This window comes from Urocampus carinirostris, chromosome 16, assembly GCF_059441175.1.
Source record: "Urocampus carinirostris isolate Australia breed hairy pipefish chromosome 16, RoL_Ucar_1.0, whole genome shotgun sequence".
NCBI classification, from domain to species: Eukaryota; Metazoa; Chordata; class Actinopteri; order Syngnathiformes; family Syngnathidae; genus Urocampus; species Urocampus carinirostris.
In genome coordinates, this window is record NC_142364.1 from 34704292 (window position 1) to 34727211 (window position 22920).

Here is a 22920-nt window from a genome sequence, read left to right on the forward strand (position 1 = left end):
TGCCCACAACTCCCTGGTTTGCTCCTCTATGGGAATGTCCCCCTTCCAATGCGTATATGGCTACAAACCTCCTATGTTCCCTAGCCAGGAAGGGGAAGCTCCCTGCCCGTCCGCTACTGCTAACGCCCGCCGCTGTCGACGAACTTTGGCTCGTGCCCGGACTGCACTCCTCCGGGCAGGCAAGTCTCATTCAGTATGGGCTAATCGATGCAGGAATCCTGCTCCGAACTACCATGTGGGCCAGAGTGTTTGACTTTCCGCTGATCTGCCACTGAGGGTTGAGTCAAGGAAACTGGCTCCTCGATTTCTAGGCCCGTTCCCCATAGAAAAGATTATCAACCCCTCAGTGGTCCGTCTCCGCCTGCCAAGGTCTATGAGGGTGCACCCCACTATCCATGTCTCCCGGATGAAGCCCGTCAGCCAGAGCCTGTTGGCACCTGTAACGCCTCCTCCCCCGGCTCCGCGCCTTCTGGACGGGGAACCTGTCTACACTGTGCGTCGCCTGCTCCGCTCCCGGCGCAGGGGTCGGGGATTCCAGTACTTGGTCGACAGGGAAGGATACGGTCCGGAGGAGAAGTCATGGGTCCCCACCCTGCAGATCCTGGACCGATCTCTCGTGGCGGATTTCCATCGACTACATCCATCTGTCGTGATTGCCTAAGTGAAGTCACCTGGGGCAATCGTTTGGCGCGCTGGAGCGCACTACCTGATTGGCTGACGTTCTCCACTTAAGCGGTCTGCGTCCAGAGATGGACGTCCGAGTGTACTCTTTGTATCCCTGAGTGTTTCTCCAGACTACAAGCTGTACCTTCCGTCTACCCATCACAGAGCTGCCATTCCGCCCGAAGTGGCTGACGACCGACAATCGCTGACGTCCCAAGCCAGCTCCAACAACTCTTTCAAATAAAAACTCAATTGAAACTAACGCTATTGGATCCGAGAGTCCGTTCTGGTTCATAACATTATGCTGAAAAGGACATGCCCTTGAAATGGATGTTTCAATAACACAATGAACCCAAACACACCAGTAGACGAGCGAAGTCTTGGTTCCAAACCAATAAAATTAATTCTATAGATGGCCAGCCGAATCCCCAGATTTTAATCCAATCAAAAGCCCGTGGAATGATATAAAAAAAAGCTGTTTTTGAAGCAGAACCAAGAAATGTGAATTAATTGTGGAATGTGTTGAGCAAGCATGGAGTGAAATAACAACTGAAAGTTTCCAGAAGTTGGTTGACTCTTTGCCATACAGATGTGAAGCAGTTATTAAAAAAACTGTATTAACTAAATATTGTGATTGCTAAATCCTATGTTGTTTTGGAAATACAAAATATTTCTGAGTTTGTAAATTCAAAAGCAGTTAACAGCGTTTCTATTATGAATGCAGGGTTTTGTTTGTTTTCTTAGAGTCTACTGCCCCTACTGGTAACTTGTTTGGCATGTAAAAATAAAAAATATACTAAAACCTGAGATATTTTGGTTAATCACATTGCACTGCTTTTATTTTGAACAGCACTGTACATGAGACCGTTTCTTCCCCAGAGCCATTACCACCCTTAACACACACCACACAAAAAACTGAAACTTTTGCAAACACAATACCTCATACAGATGTCAAGTCAAGTCACATTTATTTATATAACCCTTAATCACAAAAATGTCTCAAAGGACTGCACAGGATTACAATTACAAAATTACACAATTACCTGATCTTAAACCAGCATGCAGGCAAGGAACAACTCAAAAACCTCAGCGTGAGGAGAAAAGAGAAACCTTGAGAAAGGACCTCACATGTGGTAATCCCCCTTCCAGGATTGACCAGGGTGAATTACAATTAGCATTACTGTACACATAATAGTAAACATTAGGTAAGATGTTGAAAATGTCCGGAAAGTGCAAGACATCAACGATGCCCCCAGCCTGCAAACCAATCCAGAAAGTCTATGACGGCCACGACGCTGCCTCCCGTCTCTGCCAGCTGGTAAATGCAGGGGTTGACATGCTGCAGGTCAGACGCTGGTCCGCTGACCCATCCCAAATCATCCTTCTCCTTCGTATCAGCCAGGCAGGCGTCGGAAAAAGACAGGACAAAACAGAATATGAGGTGGGCATCAATCATATGCTTTGGAATAGAAGTGTGTCTTAAGCCCCGATTTAAAAACTTCCGTAGAGGTTGCAGATCTTATCTCCAGAGGCAGGGCGTTCCATAACACCGGGGCCCGGATGGAGAACGCTCTCGAGCCTGCAGACTTCTTGGCTCTCGGAGTCACAAGTAGACCGGCATTTTCCGAGCGCAGACTCCATGCAGGAACATAGGGGGGAAATCAAATCGGAGAGATAAGAGGGTGCAAGCCCATGCAAACATTTATATGTTAATAAGAGAACCTTAAAGTCACACCTTAAGTGGACTGGGAGCCAGTGCAAGTTGGCCAATACAGGAGTAATATGCTCAAACTTTTTGGTCTTAGTCAAAAGTCTAGCTGCCGCATTCTGAACCAGCTGCAAACTTTTAATGCTAGACATCGGGAGACCAGAAAGCACTACATTACAGTAATCAAGCCGAGAAGTAATAAACGCATGAATTAAAATCTCTGCATCTGATTGGGACAGCATCGAACGAATCTTCGCAATATTACGGAGGTGGTAGAAAGCTATTCTAGTAATATTTTTCACGTGTAACTGAAACGACAGATTAGGATCAAATATAACACCTAGATTTTTGACCGAGTCACTATGGGTGATATTACATTTGTCTAGGTTCAGGGTAGTGTTTGAAAACAACTGATGTCAGTGAGCTGGACCAATAATCAACATTTCAGTTTTTTTTGGGTTAAGGCGTAAAAAATTATTTGACATCCATCTTTGAATCTCAGTAAGGCAAGCCTCCAGATTTCTACAACTTAAATGTCCATTTTTTTCTAGTGGCACATACAGTTGAGTGTCATCTGCATAGCAATGGAAACTAATATTATACTTGCGGATAATGTCACCAAGCGGGATCATATAAATACTAAAAACAAGGGGGCCAAGTACAGAGCCTTGAGGAACACCACAGGGGACATTAGATTGTTTAGAGGTCAGATTGTCATAGTTAACACATTGCATCCTGTCTGACAGGTAGGACCTAAACCACGAGAGTACAGTTCCTGAGATACCAATGCGTTCTAGACGAACCAATAATATGTTGTGGTCGACCGTATAAAAAGCAGCGCTGAGATCCAGCAGCAGTAACATTGATGAGGCACCGGAATCTATTGTTAAAAGGAGATCATTGGTTACTTTAGCCAGGGCTGTCTCAGTAGAGTGATTTGCCCTAAATGCTGACTGGACAGTTTCAAAAAAGTTATTTTCTGACATGAAGTCATTTAGCTGCTGTGCAACGACCTTTTCAAGTAATTTCGCAAAAAATGGCAGGTTTGACACTGGCCTATAATTACCTAGGCTTTCTGGGTCAAGGTTAGGTCGCTTAAGCGTGGCTTTAATGACGGCAGACTTGAAGGCTACAGGAACAATACCCGAGGATAGCGCTATATTAATAATATTTAAAACTGATGGTCCTAAGATCCCAAACAGATCCTTCACCAGTGAAGCTGGAAATGGATCAAGCAGGCACGTAGTTTGTTTGGCCCTACTGACCATCTGTGTTGGATTATCATGGGGCAAATCATTGAAACTGGAGAATGTTTCTGAACAACCGCCGACACGGTCCATACCTAACACCTCCACATCTTTGATATAGGAGGAGGAAACAGAGCGTTCTTTTAAAATTTCATTCCTGATTATTTGAATCTTTTTATTAAAAAATTCCATAATGTCGTTAGCAGAATAAGTGCAACCAATTGGGTTAAGTTGTTGTCTGGTAAGTTTCGCCCCTGTGTCAAACAAAAATTTCGGATTATTCTTATGTTTAACAATAATCGTAGAGAAAAACGAAGCTTTAGCTCAGGCAAGAGCTACTTTATATTTCAGCAAACTGTCACACCAGGCCAGTCGAAAAAACTTCCAGCTTAGTAGTGCGCCATTTTCGTTCAATTTTTCTGCAACTTTGAGTAACCTAGTTTCTTCAGTAAACCAAGGTGTATTCTTCTTGGGTCGAAATTTATACTTTAGGGGCGCCACAGAATCAAGAACATTAACCAAAGCAGTATTGAAGTTGTTTGTAAGTGAGTCAACAGACCCAGTGTACGAAGGGAAGGCTGCAGTTACCGTAGGTAATAATTCTTTTAAGGCTAACACCGTTTTAGGGCGGATATTGCAACTGCTAAAGCCAAAATTTTCCTTATCACAGTAACCATTAAACAGCACCTCACATTTAACAAGATAGTGATCAGAGATGGCATTAGGATACGGTAACACTGTAACATTTGAGGCTACTACGCCACGGGTCAGGACGAGATCTAGAGTGTTCCCATCTTTATGAGTGGGCACATCGACCATTTGATTGAAACCAAATGTATCAATCAGTGACTTAAATGCAATTGCAAGTGAATTTGATGGGGAGTTTATGTGAACATTAAAATCACCAATAATTACAACATTGTCCGCATAAGTTACTAAGTCTGTTAACAGTTCCGAAAATTCTTCCAAAAAATTTGAGTATGGTCCAGGTGGGCAATACACAACAACTAAATAAATTGGTGTTGACATCAGGGACCTCATAACAAGTGCTTCAAACGTTTTAAAACTAGTAGGGGTATTAGGAGTAAATTTCAACTTATCTTCCGATATAAGAGCAAAACCTCCACCTTTTTTGCATGGTCGTGCCAAGTGCGAACTCACAAAGTTAGGGAAAGAAGCCTCATTTAACACTACAAACTCATTTGGTTTTAACCAGGTCTCACAAAGGCCAATAAGGTTAAGATTGTGTTCATTAATAAGGTCATTGACTGTAAAGCCTTGGAGGCTAGTGATCTAATATTCAGAAGGCCAAGCTTCAGCACTGTGGACTGAGCTGAAATCTTTCGCGAGTTTTGAACCTTAATGGTAACCTCCACAGGATTATACTGCCGGTCCCGGGTCTTGTGCCTTGCATGACGGCAGATGCGGCCCGAATTCCATACCACAGGAATATTGTTGAGAGTTGGAGTAGCAGGATGACTATTGGTAGAAAATAATGTCTCACCTAACAAGGGAGAAACAAAGGGAGGAAGCACAGAAGAAGATGCTATAGAAGAGTATAAATCAGGGTGTATGGTGCAGTCAGCAGAACGCTCTAAACTACAAAATCTATGTGAATTGCATGAATCTAGCATAGCGCTAGTTAGCTCTAGCGTTACAGACTCCACACCCATGGTTACAGGTTCACTAATCACCTGTGACCTGGCCTGCACTAGTGTACCCTGTCATGGAAGGCTTAAACAGTAATCTATATTTTTAGAAAGAGTGAGAGCACCTTCCCAGTTAGGGTAAAGGCCGTCTCTCCTCAGCAGGTCAGGTCGGCCCCAGAAAGCAGGCCAGTTATCCACAAACCTAAATCCCTTCTTATTGCAAAAACTTGCCAGCCACCGGTTTAGCGAGACTAGTCTGCTAAACCTCTCATCATTGCCTCTCGCAGGCAAGGGGCCAGAGACAATTACTCGATGCCGACTCATCTTTCTGGCGAGATTACAGGTCCTAGCAATATTTTTCTTTGTAATCTCAGATTGTCTCATTCTAGTATCATTAGAGCCGACGTGAATGACTATATCTGTGTAGCTAGCCCTGTCCTGGTGTCTAGGTTTGCTCGTCAGCTCCCTCAAATTAGCCTCAATGTCGGGTGATCTGGCCCCAAAAATACACATAACCATGGCTGGGGTGCTAAACTTTATGTTACGGGTGATGGAGTCACCTATAACTAGGGTGCGGGAGCCAGTAGACCGGGGTGGAGTGGGACTAGCTAGGGGGCTGACTAGCTAGGGGGCTACAACCCACGCTAGCAGTGGTGTCCGAGGAACCTAACATTTTCCGTTTAAACTGCTCTAGCTCACGGACACGTCCCTCTAGAAGGGCTACTTGCCTACGGACATGGGAGCAACCTTTACAGCAACCCATACTCACTTGTAAGCGTCGGATGCCAAAGAGCGTCTTAGCAGCCGTGGGAGGGGATGCCCTTCAACAACGATCGGCAGCAGCTTCCGACTGTAAAACAATTTTGCGCGGCACTTACCTTGCGCCCATCGTCCGAGATACTTACCCGAAACTTTTCAACTGTTCAAGATAAAAATTCTCAATCCAGAATTCTGCTATAGTAGGAATCTCGTAATCTGAAACAATCTCGTAGAAGCGACGACGTGAGCAACACAAAATTCCCGCCACTCAATAACCCGGAACCCAAAAAATTGTATTCATGCCTATGCTCACTTTGCACAATGTTGCCTATTTTTGCACTACCGCTTATTGCACTATTACGATCCTAAAACTGTATGTAACATCCTACATGCCCACACTTCTTGTGTAAATTATAACCTTTTTCTTCTTTGTTCCTTTATCTTCTTTGTTTTGTTTTATCCTCACTGTTAAATGTGAAACTAGAGTGCCACGTCCAATTTCGTTGTCATAAAATCATTTTAAAACAATGACAATAAAAATATATTGTATTCTATTCTATTCTATTCTATTCTATTCTATTCTATTCCATTTTATGAGGAAATCCCCCTTTCCAGGATGATCAGGCTGCAATGAATGTTACAAGGGCACCAACAGACAATACAAGGACACCATCTGCATGAAATATATTCAATAGCTGAATGTCAAGCTGACAGTTTCCTTTCCCAAAATCTTGAGCAATGCAGCAGGTTTTAGAGGATGCCGTTCATCAAATCCAAGTCAGGTACAATGGCTCGAAATGCATGTACCATACAACAACCAGGCTCATCCTTATCATACAAGGATTAGAAGACAAGCTCAGGGTCAAGGTCAATATCACTCATTAGTTATTGAATATGAGTATGTTTTCAGCTTAGATTTAAACACTACCATTGAAGGCACAGCATTCTACAGCACCGAGGCAAGAATGGAGAACGTTCTCAAACCTTCGAAATTCTTCTTGGCTCTTGGAATCACTAGGAGACCTGCGTATTTCAATGGATGAACAACAGTGTGACATAGCAGTCAAAACAAAGACCAATGATCCATAATAATGAACAACTGTGCGCAATAATAGTTTAAATAACAAACTACCATGGCATACTCACAGCAAACTTCTATAGACAGGATAGAACTAATATTTGAAATCTTAAACTTCACAGGACATTTTATTGGCAAGACAAACAATTTAGTTTACAAGTTAGCATCAAATGGCACAATTATAGCCTGTGATTTTGATTAAATTTGCAGTGGAAATACATCACCATGCCTGAAAAGATTTTTTTGACGAAGCTACATGGTGGGTGGCAAACTTGCTGCTATCACCAATGCTAGAAGACGTTAGCTAATGGTAAAAAAGCTAGCAAGTGATAAAGGAAGCTGGCTCGGAGCTTGGCGTGTCACAAAGAGCGATGGAGCTTCAACCTCAGTATGGAATGAACCATTTTCTTCCCAACAGCGTTGTAAGGTGTTTGTTTTATTTCATATCCATAAACCTTGGGATTAGCACTTTTTTTTCGCATTCTAATGAAAAAATTTACCAATCCAATGATAATTGTGTGTCAAAACTCAAGACGAGCAGCCATGTTTTGATTACCGGTAATCTTTTATTGAACATCGATAGGATAATAAACCCTAAAACATGTCAATATAAAACACTAACAACTAAAAACATCTTCATTTAAATTAGTTAAGTAAATATTTTAATGCTTGTTTAATGCTTGTCAAGAATATCATTTATTCTATTTTTAAAATAATAATTTGACAATACAGAAGTTATAAAAAAAAGTAAAGTACAGTACTTTTAGTTGCCAACCAAATGATTGAGCCAGTAAGTAGGGTTTGTTCTTCGGTTTCATTGTATAAGTATCAAATAATTAAATAAACTTTGTCTACTTCGCAGATTTTGACGATAGCGGGTACTTTTTGGAACTCAACCCCCGCAAAAACTGAGGGATTACTCTATTTCTGTTTGATACAGATTTTTTCTCAGTCCAATTGTTCTTACTTTGCTCAATTTCCTACTCAAATCATTTTTCGCTCCAGCTTTTTACTTCACTTTTTTGTTATCTTTCCATACAGAAATCGTTTTCTGATGGATGAGTTAAGATTTCCTCCCTCTGATAGCTTGGCAGGACAATGTATGTTGGCGGTGGTCATGTCCTACCATGCCAAAAGATACACACACTCACAGTCACACACTAAACCAGGAATGTCAAAGTCTGTTTAATTCTGGGTCCTGACCCAGACATTGTGTTTTCAGGCGGGCCGGATCAGTAAAAAACATGTCAACTACAAGTTTCAAGCCTTTTTTTCCAGGTTTACCCCCGTACCAACTCACCACACTATACAAACAACACAGCTCTTCAGCAGCTGGAGAGAGCATTTGGTTTGCATTTATTGAAAATATCTTAACTTTCGATAAAAAATATTTTGGTGTGTGATGCGCTTCCATCCACAAGAGGGCACCTGATCAGTTTGTTATCGGAATAGGTGCGTCCAATCACCCCATATCTGTCCCTAATTAGCCTGACCCTTCACAAGTACATTTCGGACAGCACCCATTCATTCATCCATTTCATTTTCCACAAAAATCTTCCATGCTTCTGGTCCTGACAGTTTTTTGAACATTTGATTGTTACTTTGTTGAGAATTTTGTTATTAAATGCCATCTGTTTTTGAGCACCTTGCCATTATTCCCTGCTTCCCTGTGTTTGGGTCATCAGACCATGAAAGAACCCAGAGAGAAGCAACCCCTGCCCTAACTGCACGGAGCGGCACCAGTCGCTTCAGCTACCTGCCCCAGCTGCAAGGAGAGTCCCCGGCTGCAAGCAGGGTTCCCAGACGCTTTGATTCACTGCTCCAGCAGCAATGAGAGTCCCCAGCCGCTTCGGCCCGCTGCCCCGGCTTTGAGGAAAATCCCCAATTGCTTTTGCTCTCTGCCCCGGCTGTGAGGAAAGTCCCCGGCTGCTTCGGCTACCTCCCCTGCGAGGAGAGTCCCTGCTCGCTTTGGCTCCCTGCCCCAGCTGCGAGTTGGACCCCAGCCACTTCGGGCACCTGATTCAGCTGAGAGGAAAGTCACGGGCTGCCAGGACGGTTCCTGGCCACTTCAGCGCCCTCCCCCGGCAACGAGGAGAGTCCCTGGGTGCGTTGGCTCCCTGCCCCGGCTGCGAGGGAAGTCCCTGATCACTTCGGCTCTCTGCCCCGGCTGTGAGGAGAGTCCCTGACCATTTTAACCCCCTGCCCGGCTGTGAGGTGGACCCCAGCCGCTTCAGCTCCCCGCCCCGACTTCGGGGAAAGCCCCAGGTTATGGGGAGAGTTCCCGGCCGCCTTGGGCAGTCTGGTGTCTGGCAATTGAGGAGGAGGCTATGTTAGGATCTGCCGCACCCCCTTCCACCAGAGTGTGCCTAATCGGTTTCTGATTGGGACAGGGGTGTCTAATCACCCGACACCTGTCCTTAATTAGCCTGACTCTTCATAAGGACATTTTGGACATCACCCTGTGCCGGGTGATTTTCATTTTCCATTGTCAAGATCACACCACCTTTTTCCAATGTCATCCAGATTTCTGAAGTTTGTTTTTTTGTTTTAACAGTTTTATTGTTGTTTGTTTGTTATTTTGTTGATGGTTTTGTAATTAAATGCCATCTGTTTTTGAGCCCTTTAACTTTTCCTGCTTCCTGCGTTGGGTTCACCGCAAAATCACAACAATAGACCTAGACACACGCTTAATTTTTTTGACATACTCAGAAATTTTGGTGGGCCGAAATAAATCTGCATGCCTTACGTTTGTTATGCCTGCACTAGATGAACCCACTAACTTGCCAAAACACCCCTCATCCTATACCTATTCCTAATCAGAGGAATTTTGCGCAGGGAGGCGATGGGAAAGGGAGGTAAAGTGAGCTTGTGTGCGCTGTTTTAAATGGGAGGGGAACATTTCAGAGTAGGCTGACAAAAAGAGAAACAGAGAGGGACAGACATCATTGTAATGGCATGCAACTCGATACTCTTGCATACTGAATATTCCCCCTGGAGGATTTTTTCCATCAACCCAGAACAGTGAAGTCGTTTAGTTGATCAAGCCCAGCTTTCCCTCCGTCTACTCTCCCTCCCTCTCTCATTTTTTTGCCGTATTTCCACATACACTCACAAACACATTGTGCAAATGTAACCTTTTGCGAGCCCCCACCCCTCCCACTCCCATCCCTAGGAAGTTGGCTCACCACTTTACTGCCAAGAAATATGAAAAACTGGCAGGCTGCCCGTTTCATCTGCAAACACACGGCGAAGGAGAGGGGAGGCATGGAGGATGGGAGCAGCATGAGATGGTGGGATGTGGGGGAAGGAGAGAAGGGTGGAGGTGACACAGAGGAGAAGGAAAATGCTGCTGCTGCTGTGCTTAGCCACAAGGAAGAAAAAGAATCAAAGGAATGGAGTGAACAGAAAGCGAGCCGCGAGAAGATAAGGGTAGAATTTACATGCATGGAAAGAAACAACATTACTGGCTTGAGATAACATTCTCCTAATAGTTGCACAACAGCACACGATACTTGAGTAAAACGCTTGTTTGCGCATCGCAATGGAAAATGAGGTATACTTCAAGTACCACCAAACACCTGCTCCATTGAGGCTTTTATGTTTTTTGGGGGGGAATATGGGGGGGCTTAATTCCAAATATGTACTTTACCTCACTCTTTTTTGAAAAAAACACACACACACACACACACAAACAAAAAACAATATATATTTTTGTGAAAGACAACCCATATCAAATAGCCACACAATTTAAGGAATGAAAGAAAACACATACATCAACCCATGCAGTGAACTCTTCATATTTCCTGGCTTGTACAATCTTAAGAGCTTACTAACGAACACTTAGCTGAGACATTCCATATCCATTTAGTCTTTGGGCTTCCAACCACTTTAAGATCTCCTTCTCTGTTTCTGGGTACCGTCCAATAAGTTATTTCCAGAAATGGTATATTGTAATTATACTTTTACAAATAAATCGATCAAAACTCCACACCTTTTTACCATAAATTCTGTTCTCACGTTTGGCCTGTAGATTGTTCGTTGGTTTGTTTTCCCTGAGTAACTTGTGCGCTGCCTACCATTTGCTACTGGTGACACACAACCAAATATGCACGTAAAAGCTGACGCTCAGATTTTTGTATTTTATTTTCGAGTTGGAAAATTAAATATAGACAGTAGGGAGAATATATTGCTGAAAAGCACTTGAGCACTGTGCTTGAAACGGCATTGCCATAACTGTATTTAGTTGTATTTTGTAGGTAAATGTAAAGAGGGTTGTATGTGAGATTGTGATTGATGTAGGAGTATTCAACATTCAGAAGAAACTGTAAATCATGATTTGTATTTAAGAAGTAGAGGGATAATGCATTAACATACCACAATAACGATTTTGAGTCACAATCATACCTGGCAACTCATAGGTTTTCCACATATTTATAGTGTGTTTTTTAATCATTTCAAGATGGGTACACCGTATAACAAATTTTGTGCAGAACATTTTTTTTGTTGAGTCATTGTTTTGTTAGAACGATCTCGTTTTGCCCATTTCAGCTCAAATCCGGATAATCTCGGACACTGGTAGTAGATAACGTATTCGTAGATTGCTAATATTGTCGCAAAATTGTACATAGTCTGTTTTGCTGAGTGACTAGGTGTCCTCTTGTTTTGTAAGGTTTGTTATCGCTTCATCAATAGAGGAGCAATGGGCTGAGGTTGACAGGTACGCAAAATGTTATTACAGTTGTTGTTACCGAAAAAAGTAATTGCATTCCAGCACCACGTTCCTTTGTACTCGTTACTCCCAACAACTATGCTTCACCCGAAAATGCGACACTGTGGTGTAAAATCAGCTCATTAAACTCAACCATAACTTTTTACTTAATTTAAGAAGTACATTTCCAATGTTACGATGTTTTTTCAATATTTTTAACAAGCTGTTTTCATAGTGTGAACTTTTAAACTTAAGAACGAAAAATACAAGAAAAATAATTCAGGTTCATAAATGACCACTTTTTACCCAATGTGTCATGTCTGGCGCGGTTGCCATGACGCCCAGTTGGCCCCGCCCATGGACGTCGGCTGAGTTGCATTTGCTGATTGCTTCTTGACAGTATTCAAACGCGTTACTTTGAAGGGTGCGTTGCTGGAGCGTTTGTTATACTTGTTTAACCTGGTTAAACTCTGTGAGACTTATGTAAGACTTCTGTTAAATCCTGTTAAATGCCTAGTTTTATGAATCTGCCCTTATTTTAACCTGTTTTGTTTTTGGTCTGATCCGTTTGTTTTTGGACATTCTTTTCTTTTGAGTGGATTTTTTATCACACTCCGCGACCATCGATCCCCGGATCAATTGTGCGCCCTCCTCCTCTTCCCCCAATAACGTGTGAGTACGTCTACACGAATGGGTCCTCCTTTCCTGTTTCCCGCTCCGTTACGTGACACCAATGTGCAATTGTTGGGAAGCATTCTGCCCTGGAGCAAATAGAACCAGGTAAAATGGGTGTTCACCAGGTTTTACTCCATTCTACAAACTGGTTAAATTTATTTTTGGAGTCAAGTAATATTGTATTTGTTTATTTTCTTAGTATTGTGCTTGTATTGATATAGTTGAGAGTTTTATATAGAGTACTGGGCCTTGTGGACATATGAATCTACACTTAAAAAGATTATGAATTCCACCTGAGAAGTTTTAATGGTTTAGTCCAATTTTGTTTTTCCTATTTAAGGTGCTTCAAACAACATTGTGTGAGAGACTGATGCTGAAGAAGCTATGACGTTCAAATGCGCTGTTTGCCTCCCACGTTCTTTTTTTTGTTCTGCTGCTGCCACCGCCACCGTTTCCATGTTTCTCTTTTTTCCTTTTCCTCTCTACGCACTTTCGCTTCTTTTTTTTTTTTCAATGTTTAGCAATTAAACCCACATTGTGAATTATTTAGCACATCCTAGTGGTAAAAATATTTAATTAAAAAGATAGTCAGGAACCAGAAACGGAGACAGGACCCAATTGCGTTTGTTTCTCTTAGTTTTATTGAGAAGGAGGCAAAGGCTGGAACCCACAATCCGGTGATCGTTGGTCGCGGGAAGCAGATCACTTGGAATGCGGAAGTGGCACTTCTGTGGCGAGCGATGGCGGTGTCGAAGGCGGGGAAAATAGGTCGGTTGCTGGGACGGAGGAGCAGAGACGTGGTCAAACAGAAAAAGTTTGAAGCCGGGAAACATACGAGAGCCAAAAACAGAGAGAGTCAGAGTCGGAGGGCTGGCCTAGCAGGACCTGAGGGTCGCAGACGGTCTGACGCTGGTAACCGGGAACCGGGGGGTTTAAAAAGTAGCAGGGAGCCAATCAGCGCCCAGGGCTCGCATCAGTAATCATGACATTAATACTGATTTGATTATACATACAAAATACATTAAAGGTATATAACTTTAAAACATTCTACTTGCAGACGCTGTCTTCTGGCTGAAATCATCATTGCAGCTCATTTTGTTGCACGTGCAAGTATGTGAGATTCTTAGATTCGTTCAAATAAATTCTTCCTTCTTCATCTTTTTAGATTTGGGTTGGCATTTGGACTGTATTTGAAACAGTTCTTTCTCACCTTTCCAATTTTCATCCTGTAATTAGATAAAACCAAGACCATGCGTGTGATATCTGTCCCCCCTAGCCCCCGTTTTCCTTCAGTGTAATGTACTGCATGGTCGGAACACTGCTGGTAGAAGGAAGATGAAAGCAGATAGGCACAGTGGAAAAAACGATATAAAGTCTCATCAAACTCAGTTGAGCATTGTGAGCACATACTTAATAGAATAAATACTGAATTCTGAACTTTTTAAGGACACCTCAAACTATGCACCTTTAACTCGTGGTTCACTCGTTTGATTCATTCTTGTCTGATCCAATTTTAAAAAAAATACGTGAGTAATGGCTATTTGCCTCAGGTATTACACATTGTACTGTATAGTTGCTAGAGAGTAAGGAATAGAACGATGAAAAAAAAAACACTTCAGGGCCAAATGTGTATTATGATTCAAATCATGTGACCATTTCTAAATGGACTGTTAGGTCCTCACTTAGAAGTTTCCTCTTTTTGCTGATTAGCCAGGTTGTGGATGACGTCCCTAATAACCAGATTTGTCTTTTTTTTTGTTGCAGTTTCTGCGGACAATGGGCTCAACAGTTACTTTAATATGATCACCGTAAAACTAGAAACGAGGTAGAATAGTCCCGTAAATTCTAAGCTAGGATAAGACTTGCTAATAACAACTCAATCAAGAATAAGTGAATTTGTACAAAAGCTTACCATAAACAAAGATTTTCATCCAAGTAATCACATTAAGTTTCATCAGATTTTAATTAGTGTAGATTGAAAATGTCAAAAGTAGAAAAGGCCTGTTTGAAATAGTCTAAATTCCAAAATAAGGAAAAAAAAATATATGAGCGATTCTAAGAAATGCACGTACTTGCATGCGCCACACAGGGAGCTTAACAGAAGCTGCAATGATGATTTAAGCCAGAGGGCGTCAGCGAGTAGAACATTTTCTGAAAATTTTCAGAATATTTCAGAGCTATTCAAAACTATAGCTGACAAAGTAGCTGACTGTTTAGCAGGCGCATCCAAGAACAATTCCAGCTATCAGCCTCTCTCTGTAGAGTTTGCATGTTCCCCAACATTCAAGGAAAAGCAATTATGTTAATTAGTGGGTGAAATTTGTCCCTGTGAATGAGTGTGCGCGTCTGAAATACAACATTCCTTGCACGTAAAAAACAGGTAAGGAGAAAAACAAAATTTATTTCATTCAACAGAGGTATTTAAAATGCTTTTACATACACACGAATTCCAGTTATGAAAAGGGATATCCAATGGGTGTTATAAAGGCATATTCTACACTATGTGCATGTTTGTGGAGTTCCCCCCCTGAAAAACAAATATCGCCAAAAGCCTGGTTTTAAACAATTGTTTCTCGTATAGCTGTATGTTAAATTCCATATGGATCATTTCAAGGGCAAAAACTTTTAAAGGGCGCGCTTAGATAGGCACTTAAAAAATGGAAAACACTTCTACTGCTCTGTCTTAGTTATTTATCATCAAGTTTATAATAGTTTCACAAAAAAAAAGAGGTTTAGGGCTTGCTAGACATCTGAGGACCCACAGTGGTGCCACCATACTATAATTTATCATATGGGAGCAATCAGGAACAGAATAGCAACAGGGTTAGTTAAAGAGGAGAAGCACATTGGTAAAGACTATTTTGCAGCACAATCTTTCGACTCCGAAAACAAGGAGAAAAAGTTCAAGTCCTGAACCCTGCACTCAGATTGCATATTTTTCGCCAACATGGTTAGGTCTTTTAGAGAACACCAAAATGTTGAAGGAGTCGTTTCCAAAGTTTGGCAATTCCAGAGGAGGTAAAGTGAGCAAATCCGAAATGTTAGTCTCCTAATGGTGTCGCCGACCTGAAAAGGACCAGTTTTGGGGAAATTCTGAGCTTTGAAAATACTTTTCGTGAACAAGTCTCAATTTGCCAGCCCCTGTCAAAGTAAAAGGCTTCTTTCAACATACTGGAATAACTGCTTTTTCAAGTGTTTAACTCATTTTTCCCCATACTACGGCTTGCGGAACAGAAACGGCCCACCTTCACTTTTGATCCACGAACAATACCAGAGAGCATTTTGACGCACTTTTATTTTTTTTACCTGAAAATAACTCAAAGTCTGAATTCGCATTACAGGATTTAAACCAGGGAAGTAAGAGCACCGAACTCAAACCACTAGTTTTCCCATACAGATTTTACCTGAGAAGAACCTGGGTTTTATTTCATTATCACACATTTTTAGCCGCAGTACCTGAAACAAATGTTAATACTGCTGTGCATTCACATGTTACTATGACAATAATTTTGTCACTTACAATTTTGACAACAGAGTAGAAGAATAGAAAATAATTTGTTCTCATTGTAACTTAAAACGCAGAACAGCATTACCATTTTTCTCTGGTAACGTGACAAAGAATAGTGTAATAATGAGATAAAATTCACTGCCTTTTCACTAGTCATTAGTGGTCCAGTTCTCTGACATCTAAGCTGATCTTGGACCTGTTAAGACGCTCGGCACAACAGAAAGTTTATGTTCCATCGACCTTTTTTCTGTGTCCATTTGGTTATTTGTTATTTCATAAAGAGTATTTTTGGCACTGCTGCTGAGTGGTTGGAGTGTCAGCACCATGGTGCAGAGGTCCAGGGCTTATGTCCAGTTAAGAGCCTCTCCGTTCGAAGTTAGCATGTTCTCCCTGTGCCTGTGTCGGCACTCCGGTTTCCTTCCACATTCCAAAAACAGAGATGGTTATTTGGTTAATATTTATTTCATAATAGTGTTATTATTTATTTTCTGTCTTTAGTTCTGTGATGAGTCTGCAAGGGTTATTTGATTGTGGCTTTCTACAAAACAAAACATTTTTACATTAAGGCACTCCAGCAATTGTCACACTTTTACTGCTACAAACTGACCCTGGCCCTTCATAAGATAAGGGAAAAGTTATGTGGCCCCCACAGGAAAAAGTTTGGGGAGCCCTGGTTTAACAGAACCGGTCTTGAAACCCCATCATCCTGCGTGCCACATAGATCAAGTACATAAGCTCCTGGGTTCCCTATTATAAGCAGAATCTTGTAAGGCCATTCTTGGTCATGCAATTTACTACAATTATTTACTGACTTTGTAATCTAAGCTGTCCCTGTGACAAGCAACACGCTGTGGAATCTTAAGACAAATGGTGGTGCTAGAGGTCCTTCCCACCTCACATGCACTTTTAGTTAGTTTTAATCATCCATCTGTCTGACTGTTTATTTCCATCCCTCCATTGCACTTCTTATCCTCATTAGGGTCACGGGGCCACTGGAGTAGCCCAGCTGACTTCTGGAAGTGGGCAAGGGAACACCCAAAACTGGTTGCACAGCACACAGAGACACGCAAACATTCATATGCTCATTCATACCTAGGGACATTTTGGACTCGCCAATCAACCTGCCATGCTTGTTTTGGACTGTGGGATGAAAATGGAGTGCCCGGAGGGGAACATGCAAACTCTGCCCAGTGGGGGACAGTACTCGTTATGAACCTGAGACCCCTGAACTGTGGGGCTGTCGCGCTAACACTCATCCGCCATGCCGCTACTTTCTCTTTCTTTCATTCAATATCATTTCAATTTTCTCTTTCAGTGAGTGTTAAAGAATTGTTGTTGTTTTTTCAGAATCTAATTTTTAATTCTGTTACTCAACTTTACTGTTTATGTTTGATGATATCTTACAGCATGGATATTCTTCATGACACAGAAAACAGTTATCAATCACTGCCAAAAGTTGAAAGGTCTGTCATTGTATTTGGTGTCATTGTTGTTAGTAAGGAAAATTCAGGAGCGGGAGGACTATAAATGGTGCTATTCTTCCAAGTTGATAGGACAGGACCAAGATAAGGTCCGATTTTTACTGGCAGTTTTTCTGTTTTTACCTCCAACCAGAATCTATAATCCCTCTGTATTCACATTTGTTCATTGCACCACACTCCTAGTTAAGTAAACAGTTTTTATTTTTTACACATATGATGTTTAATAAACCTGTCTGTTTTAAGTTTGAGGTTGGATTTTATTTTATTTTTGTATGGAAAATTGTTAAACTCAAAACCTGAGTCACAAAGGGAAATAAAGTTAATTGATTTGCATAAACTTAAATAATTTTTAAAAAAATATATGACACGACAGGATTTTTCAAAGGGACAGTGTGCATTATTTAGATGTCACTGTATTGCGTAAACGAACCAAAAACTATGTGCTAAAAAGCACACGGAAGAATACAAGCTACACAGACTCAAAGTGACCAAGATGCATTACTTCACTTTTCATTTTTTTGACTGGCATTTTTTAGGTTTTTGGGTAGGCAACAAGATGGCGAACAATTATGTCAGCTAACCCTCTAGGTGAGGCTCATGTTATCTGTCTAGTCTAGACTATTATATAAATCTGTGTGTGTGTGTGTGCGTGTGTGTGTGTGTGTGTGTGTGTGTGTGTGTGTGTGTGTGTGTGTGTGTGTGTGTGTGTGTGTGTGTGTGTGTCTTCGTATGTGGCTTATAGGCTCCGAAACGGCTGAACAGTTCTTCAGGAAAATTCACACGGTAGTACTTTAGACCTCTGAGAGTCTCTTTAGCTAGGTTTTGTGTCAAGGCACCTCCAATAAATACCAACAACATCGATAAACATCTTCTCTCATGTACGAGCGGCTCTGGAGCTGCAAGCGGTCATACTGCTTTTTGGCACAGCCCAGTGGCTCCCTGGCACTCTTTTAACAAACCACGGCCCCAACAACCTCACTCAATTAAAATGCCCGGCAACCCTAAGCCCAACAATGCCAGGCCGGCCAAGCCAAGCCCCGCAACGTAAAGCCCCGCAACACCGGGCCCTTATGCTTGAGTAGAATAAATACACATTTCTCAACCGACCAGTATTTTTTTAACAATGAGCGGTTTATGTGATATTTAATGTATTTTTGTGTATTATCAAAATCAATTATTATAGATTTTTTTATTAACTTGGAAAATGTTTTTTTTAATACCTATGAAGCGCTCAAAATACGCAATGTCCCTCTAAGATAAGTTTCTTGTATTATTTTTCAATACAGGTTTATATGTATTTTAGCTCATCTTTCAAATCTATCTTTGAATGAACCACTTGGAGCTGCCAAAATATATACACAATGTCCCTATAAATTAGGGGGTCTGAAACTCGCGGCCTCTGGGCTAATTGCGGCCCTTGGGGTAATAGTCTGAGGCCCCAGCATTGACAAGTTACAATACGTGTTATTTGACTGCTAAATGTTACTTTCTTATGTTCGGCAGTCGGAAGCGAGTGTCAAAACCCACAAGAAAGAATACAGTACAAACCACGGAGACTCAAAGTGACCAAAAAGAACCATTTTTCTTCTCATTCTTTAGTCCAGCCTTTCCCAACAATTTCTTTCTTTTCGGCCACCCGTAGAAGCAAGATGGTGCACAATTATGACAGCTATTTCTAGGTCATGTTAAGTCAAATAAGTAGAAATTTTTGAGTATCTTTACAGTTAAAACCCCGAAAAAGTTCCATACATAGAAAATGTTTTAACTTTAAATTCTAATACTTTTTTTGATCCAAAAAGTATAAAAACTGAAATGTTATTTTTATTCACATTTGCACGTAAACTGTATTAAAAAAAGTACAAAAATGTATTTTAAAGCAAGGACATCAGGGGGGATAATTCAATATTCATTTTCAATTAATTGTTTTTTTACCACTAGGAGCCACTGAATAATACACACTGTCCCTTTAAGTGCAATCCTAATTGATAATGATCTATTTTTTTAATAAATTGATTCATTTTGATTCCCAATGTTTTTTTAATCTTAGTTTTGTGTAGGGAATTTTAAAAAACAATATTTGAAAACAGTGAATGTTTTTATCAGAACATTTTGGTGGTCCTACTTCACCCAGACCCTAGTTCTGGCGGCCCTCAAGTCAATTAAGTTACAGACCCCCGCTTCAAACGATACATCACAGTAAAAATTATTAATAAAAACACTGGTTACATGTGCGTCAAATCTTGTTTATAGTCACCAAAATATTACGAAAAGATAATTTACGACACCAACAGAATAGCCTATTGGGTATTTTTGTGTGATGAGGAAAAAAAGTTGAAATGGTCTGTGCAGTTGGAGAAAAACGAAGGATCTTTCATGAAACATGTGGAACACGGGTCTTTTTGCCAGCCTTTCCTATATGTTTTTTTCGCCTGCAAGAGATGCCCTTTCTGCCGGTTGCCTGGCAACAGAGAGGGAGAAATAGATTAGGTGATGAGTGAAGGTGAGCAAGGGGAGCTCGGAGGAGAGAGGAAAAAGAAACGAGGGCTGATAAGCCTGCTTGGTATTTTCTTCTTATCGGCACAGATTGTTGAATATCTTTGCAAAAACTTGCTTGGTCAAACAATTACAAGCTGCTGGTTGTTTAGGCTGATATGGAACCTGTGTTGCAGCCTTTAACACAACAGGAATTTGATTTTGTTATACAATTACTTTTCTCATCAAATGCTGTATTTTGTAAGTTGGAATAATGTGGAAATACATTGGAATTATTTAGGTATGTCTAAAATAAAATATTTTGATATTTAGGTTTATATTTTCTGCACTATAAGTTGCACCGGATCATAAGAAGCACCCCCAAAAACATTGTCTTCTGCGATATAGTTTTAACATACAAGTCCATTGGACTGTAAGGTGCATGGAAATCAAACTAAATGAAGGGTTAGGGTGGCATAAAAACGAAATAAATAAATGTCTACTCTACTTATTTTGAGTGTCTACTAAACTACTGGTTCTCAACTTCTTTGACTTTAGGCCCACTATTTCTCCCTAAGGACAATCTGTGACCCAAACTAGAAAACATTTCCACTTCTTAAATGTATCCAATAAGAGGAACATGCAGTTTAAAGCAGAGATAATAGAATATATTTACAATTTGTTTTTTCCAAAAAGCAAAATGACAAGCCAAACCAAAATTACTTACAAGCACCGTATTTACTTGCATGTAAGCCCAAAAATTACACAACAATAAAATACCGTAAATTCCGGACTATAAGCCGTTACTTTTTCCCCAAACTTTCAACCCTGTGGTTTATTCCGCGATGCGGCCAATTTATGTAATTTTTCTAACGGCCGCCAGCGGCGCTCGAGTACAAAAGGTAAAATTTAGACCGGAGCAATATATGCGCCGAGGAAGACTGCAACTTCACTAAAACTGGCCGCATGCGAAAGGCAACTTTTTCGCAAGTCTGCCAGTGGATCCTGACAGCGTGGGGCAGCATAAAAAAATCCACCATCACCAACGGGTTCCGAAAAGCCGGTGTTATGCCGAGAATTGCATCCCCTGTCGCGCACACGTCACTCCCGCTACTACAACCACTTTTACCTCGTTTTATCTCACTTTCATATCACTTTTCGGGAATGTAATGGCGTACATATCTCCAAGACCACTTCGTCTTGCATTTGTTGGGAATGTAATACAACTCAAACCATTCTGTCTTGTATTTGTTGTGAATGTAATCGAACAGTAATGCACATCGTATATAAACCACTTATGAGCAGGTAACGTGTTTATTTTTCATTTTTCGACTCAAATCGCTTGTATTTAAACTGTTATGCACTCTACCATAAAGCTTGTTATGCTGAAACTAACCGTCAAATCATCAACAGATATAAAAGTGAGATAAAACGAGGTACGTAAAAGTGGTTGTAGTAGCGGGAGTGACGTGTGCGCTCTCCCGCAACACGGGATGCAATTTTCGGCAGGGATGCATTTCTCGGCATAACACCTGCTGCGGGAGCGTGGGACGACGTCTATATGACAAAGTTTCTTTCCGACACTGAGGAAGACGACTTTGATGGCTTCAGTTCTAAGGAGGAAGATGAGGATGGTTTACCGTGATTTTTACAAGTACGGTATGTTTTTTTAAGAGACCCGTTTACTGTGTTGCTAGCGTGTTGCTACCACTAACTGCCCGGATGAAAGTTATATTATTATCATTAAAGCTTTGAAAACTCTCTCAGTGTACCGTCTTCTTTGTAAATATGTGTAACCATGTATAATATGTATTTGCAACTGTATATTTATGTGATGTATTTATTTGTATTTATTTTGGACACAAATTAAAAATAAGGGGAGTAACAAACGCGGGCTGACGGGAAGTGGGGACCGGTAAAGGTGAGTGTTTGTGGACACGGCGGACAATAGTGGATATATATTTTTCCCACCCTTACCTTTGGAAATATATACTTTTTTCTTTGGATTACTTTCAACGGGACCCGGACTCTGCCGGTCTGCATCAAACCTTAAGTACCGGTATAATTTTCCGTTAATTTTGCCGGCTGTGATTCCATACCGTACGTGCAGCTCTGATGGCAGACCGACCAGGTTAGCACTGCTTGTCCTCTGTGTTTATATTCGCACTCGTGTCAGTTTTGAGCGCGCTATTAACCAAATAATTTTACAATTCGAATCATTTTCGACAGAGCTAGAAGTAAAGCAGCCGAGTCCTGCTATGGCCGGGCATTATGCCGGCGGGCGGAGACATAACTGCGTACGATTCCTGTTCAAAGATGTGGGAGCTGATTTGGAAAGAATGTCAAGGCTGGATTTTTCGAACAAGTTTGTTAGAAAGTATCTGAAGTTTAAACCGGAGGAGACAAATTGCATTATAAACTTGCCTTTTGGCAAGGGCTTTGATGTAAGTTTTGTAACGGCGGCTCTTTTGCAAGAGTTTTGGGATCGCTTTGAGGGGGTGAGGCCCCAGTTTTCTGGATTTACGGTGGAGAAGCTGACTGATAATGCTCGCAAGATAGTCATTGTCAGAATGTTTAGTGAAGTGGTGAATGCTGATGACATCTGTTATTGGTTGAGTAGATACTGCTCGATAAAAGGCCAGGCTATGAAGGTGAGGGATGAGAACGGCATTTGGAATTGTGCCTGGAGGATACCCATCCAACAATGGCAATACCCTCAGGGCTTTTAGGGACTGAAACACCTCCCGTCGATGATAGTGCTGGGGGAAAACCGTGGCTTTATCCACTATCAAGGACAACCAAAAGTCTGTCGCAAATGGGGTGAGCATGGGCATCTGGCTGAGGTATGTGATCGAATTTTTTGTGGAAAGTGCAGGACAATTGGACATTCTTTTGAGGAGTGTACCAATAGCAGAAAATGCAACCTCTGTGGGGAAACGAACCACCTCTACAGGAACTGCCCGAAATCGTTT

General features: G+C 41.3%; 1 protein-coding gene across 1 annotated transcript; it reads right to left on the reverse strand.

Annotated features, from left to right (window-relative positions):
- Window positions 1-5342: 5342 nt before the first annotated feature.
- On the reverse strand, window positions 5343-22782 carry LOC148351168 (uncharacterized). The gene is made up of 2 exons (XM_088320047.1): window positions 22663-22782; window positions 5343-5891 (listed from the first exon to the last, which is right to left on the reverse strand). Exons 1-2 carry the CDS (start codon window positions 22780-22782, stop codon window positions 5343-5345), a joined length of 669 nt encoding a protein of 222 aa, XP_088176173.1.
- Window positions 22783-22920: the final 138 nt, after the last annotated feature.

Bases quoted from the DNA above. Each gene is read 5' to 3' on its own strand.
- LOC148351168 (XM_088320047.1), bottom strand. From the start codon at position 22,782: ATGCCCATGCTCACCCCATTTGCGACAGACTTTTGGTTGTCCTTGATA. The intron at 5,892-22,662 runs GTATTGCCATTG...GTAGCCCCCTAG, and splicing joins AGTCCCTAAAAGCCCTGAGG to CTAGTCAGCCCCCTAGCTAG.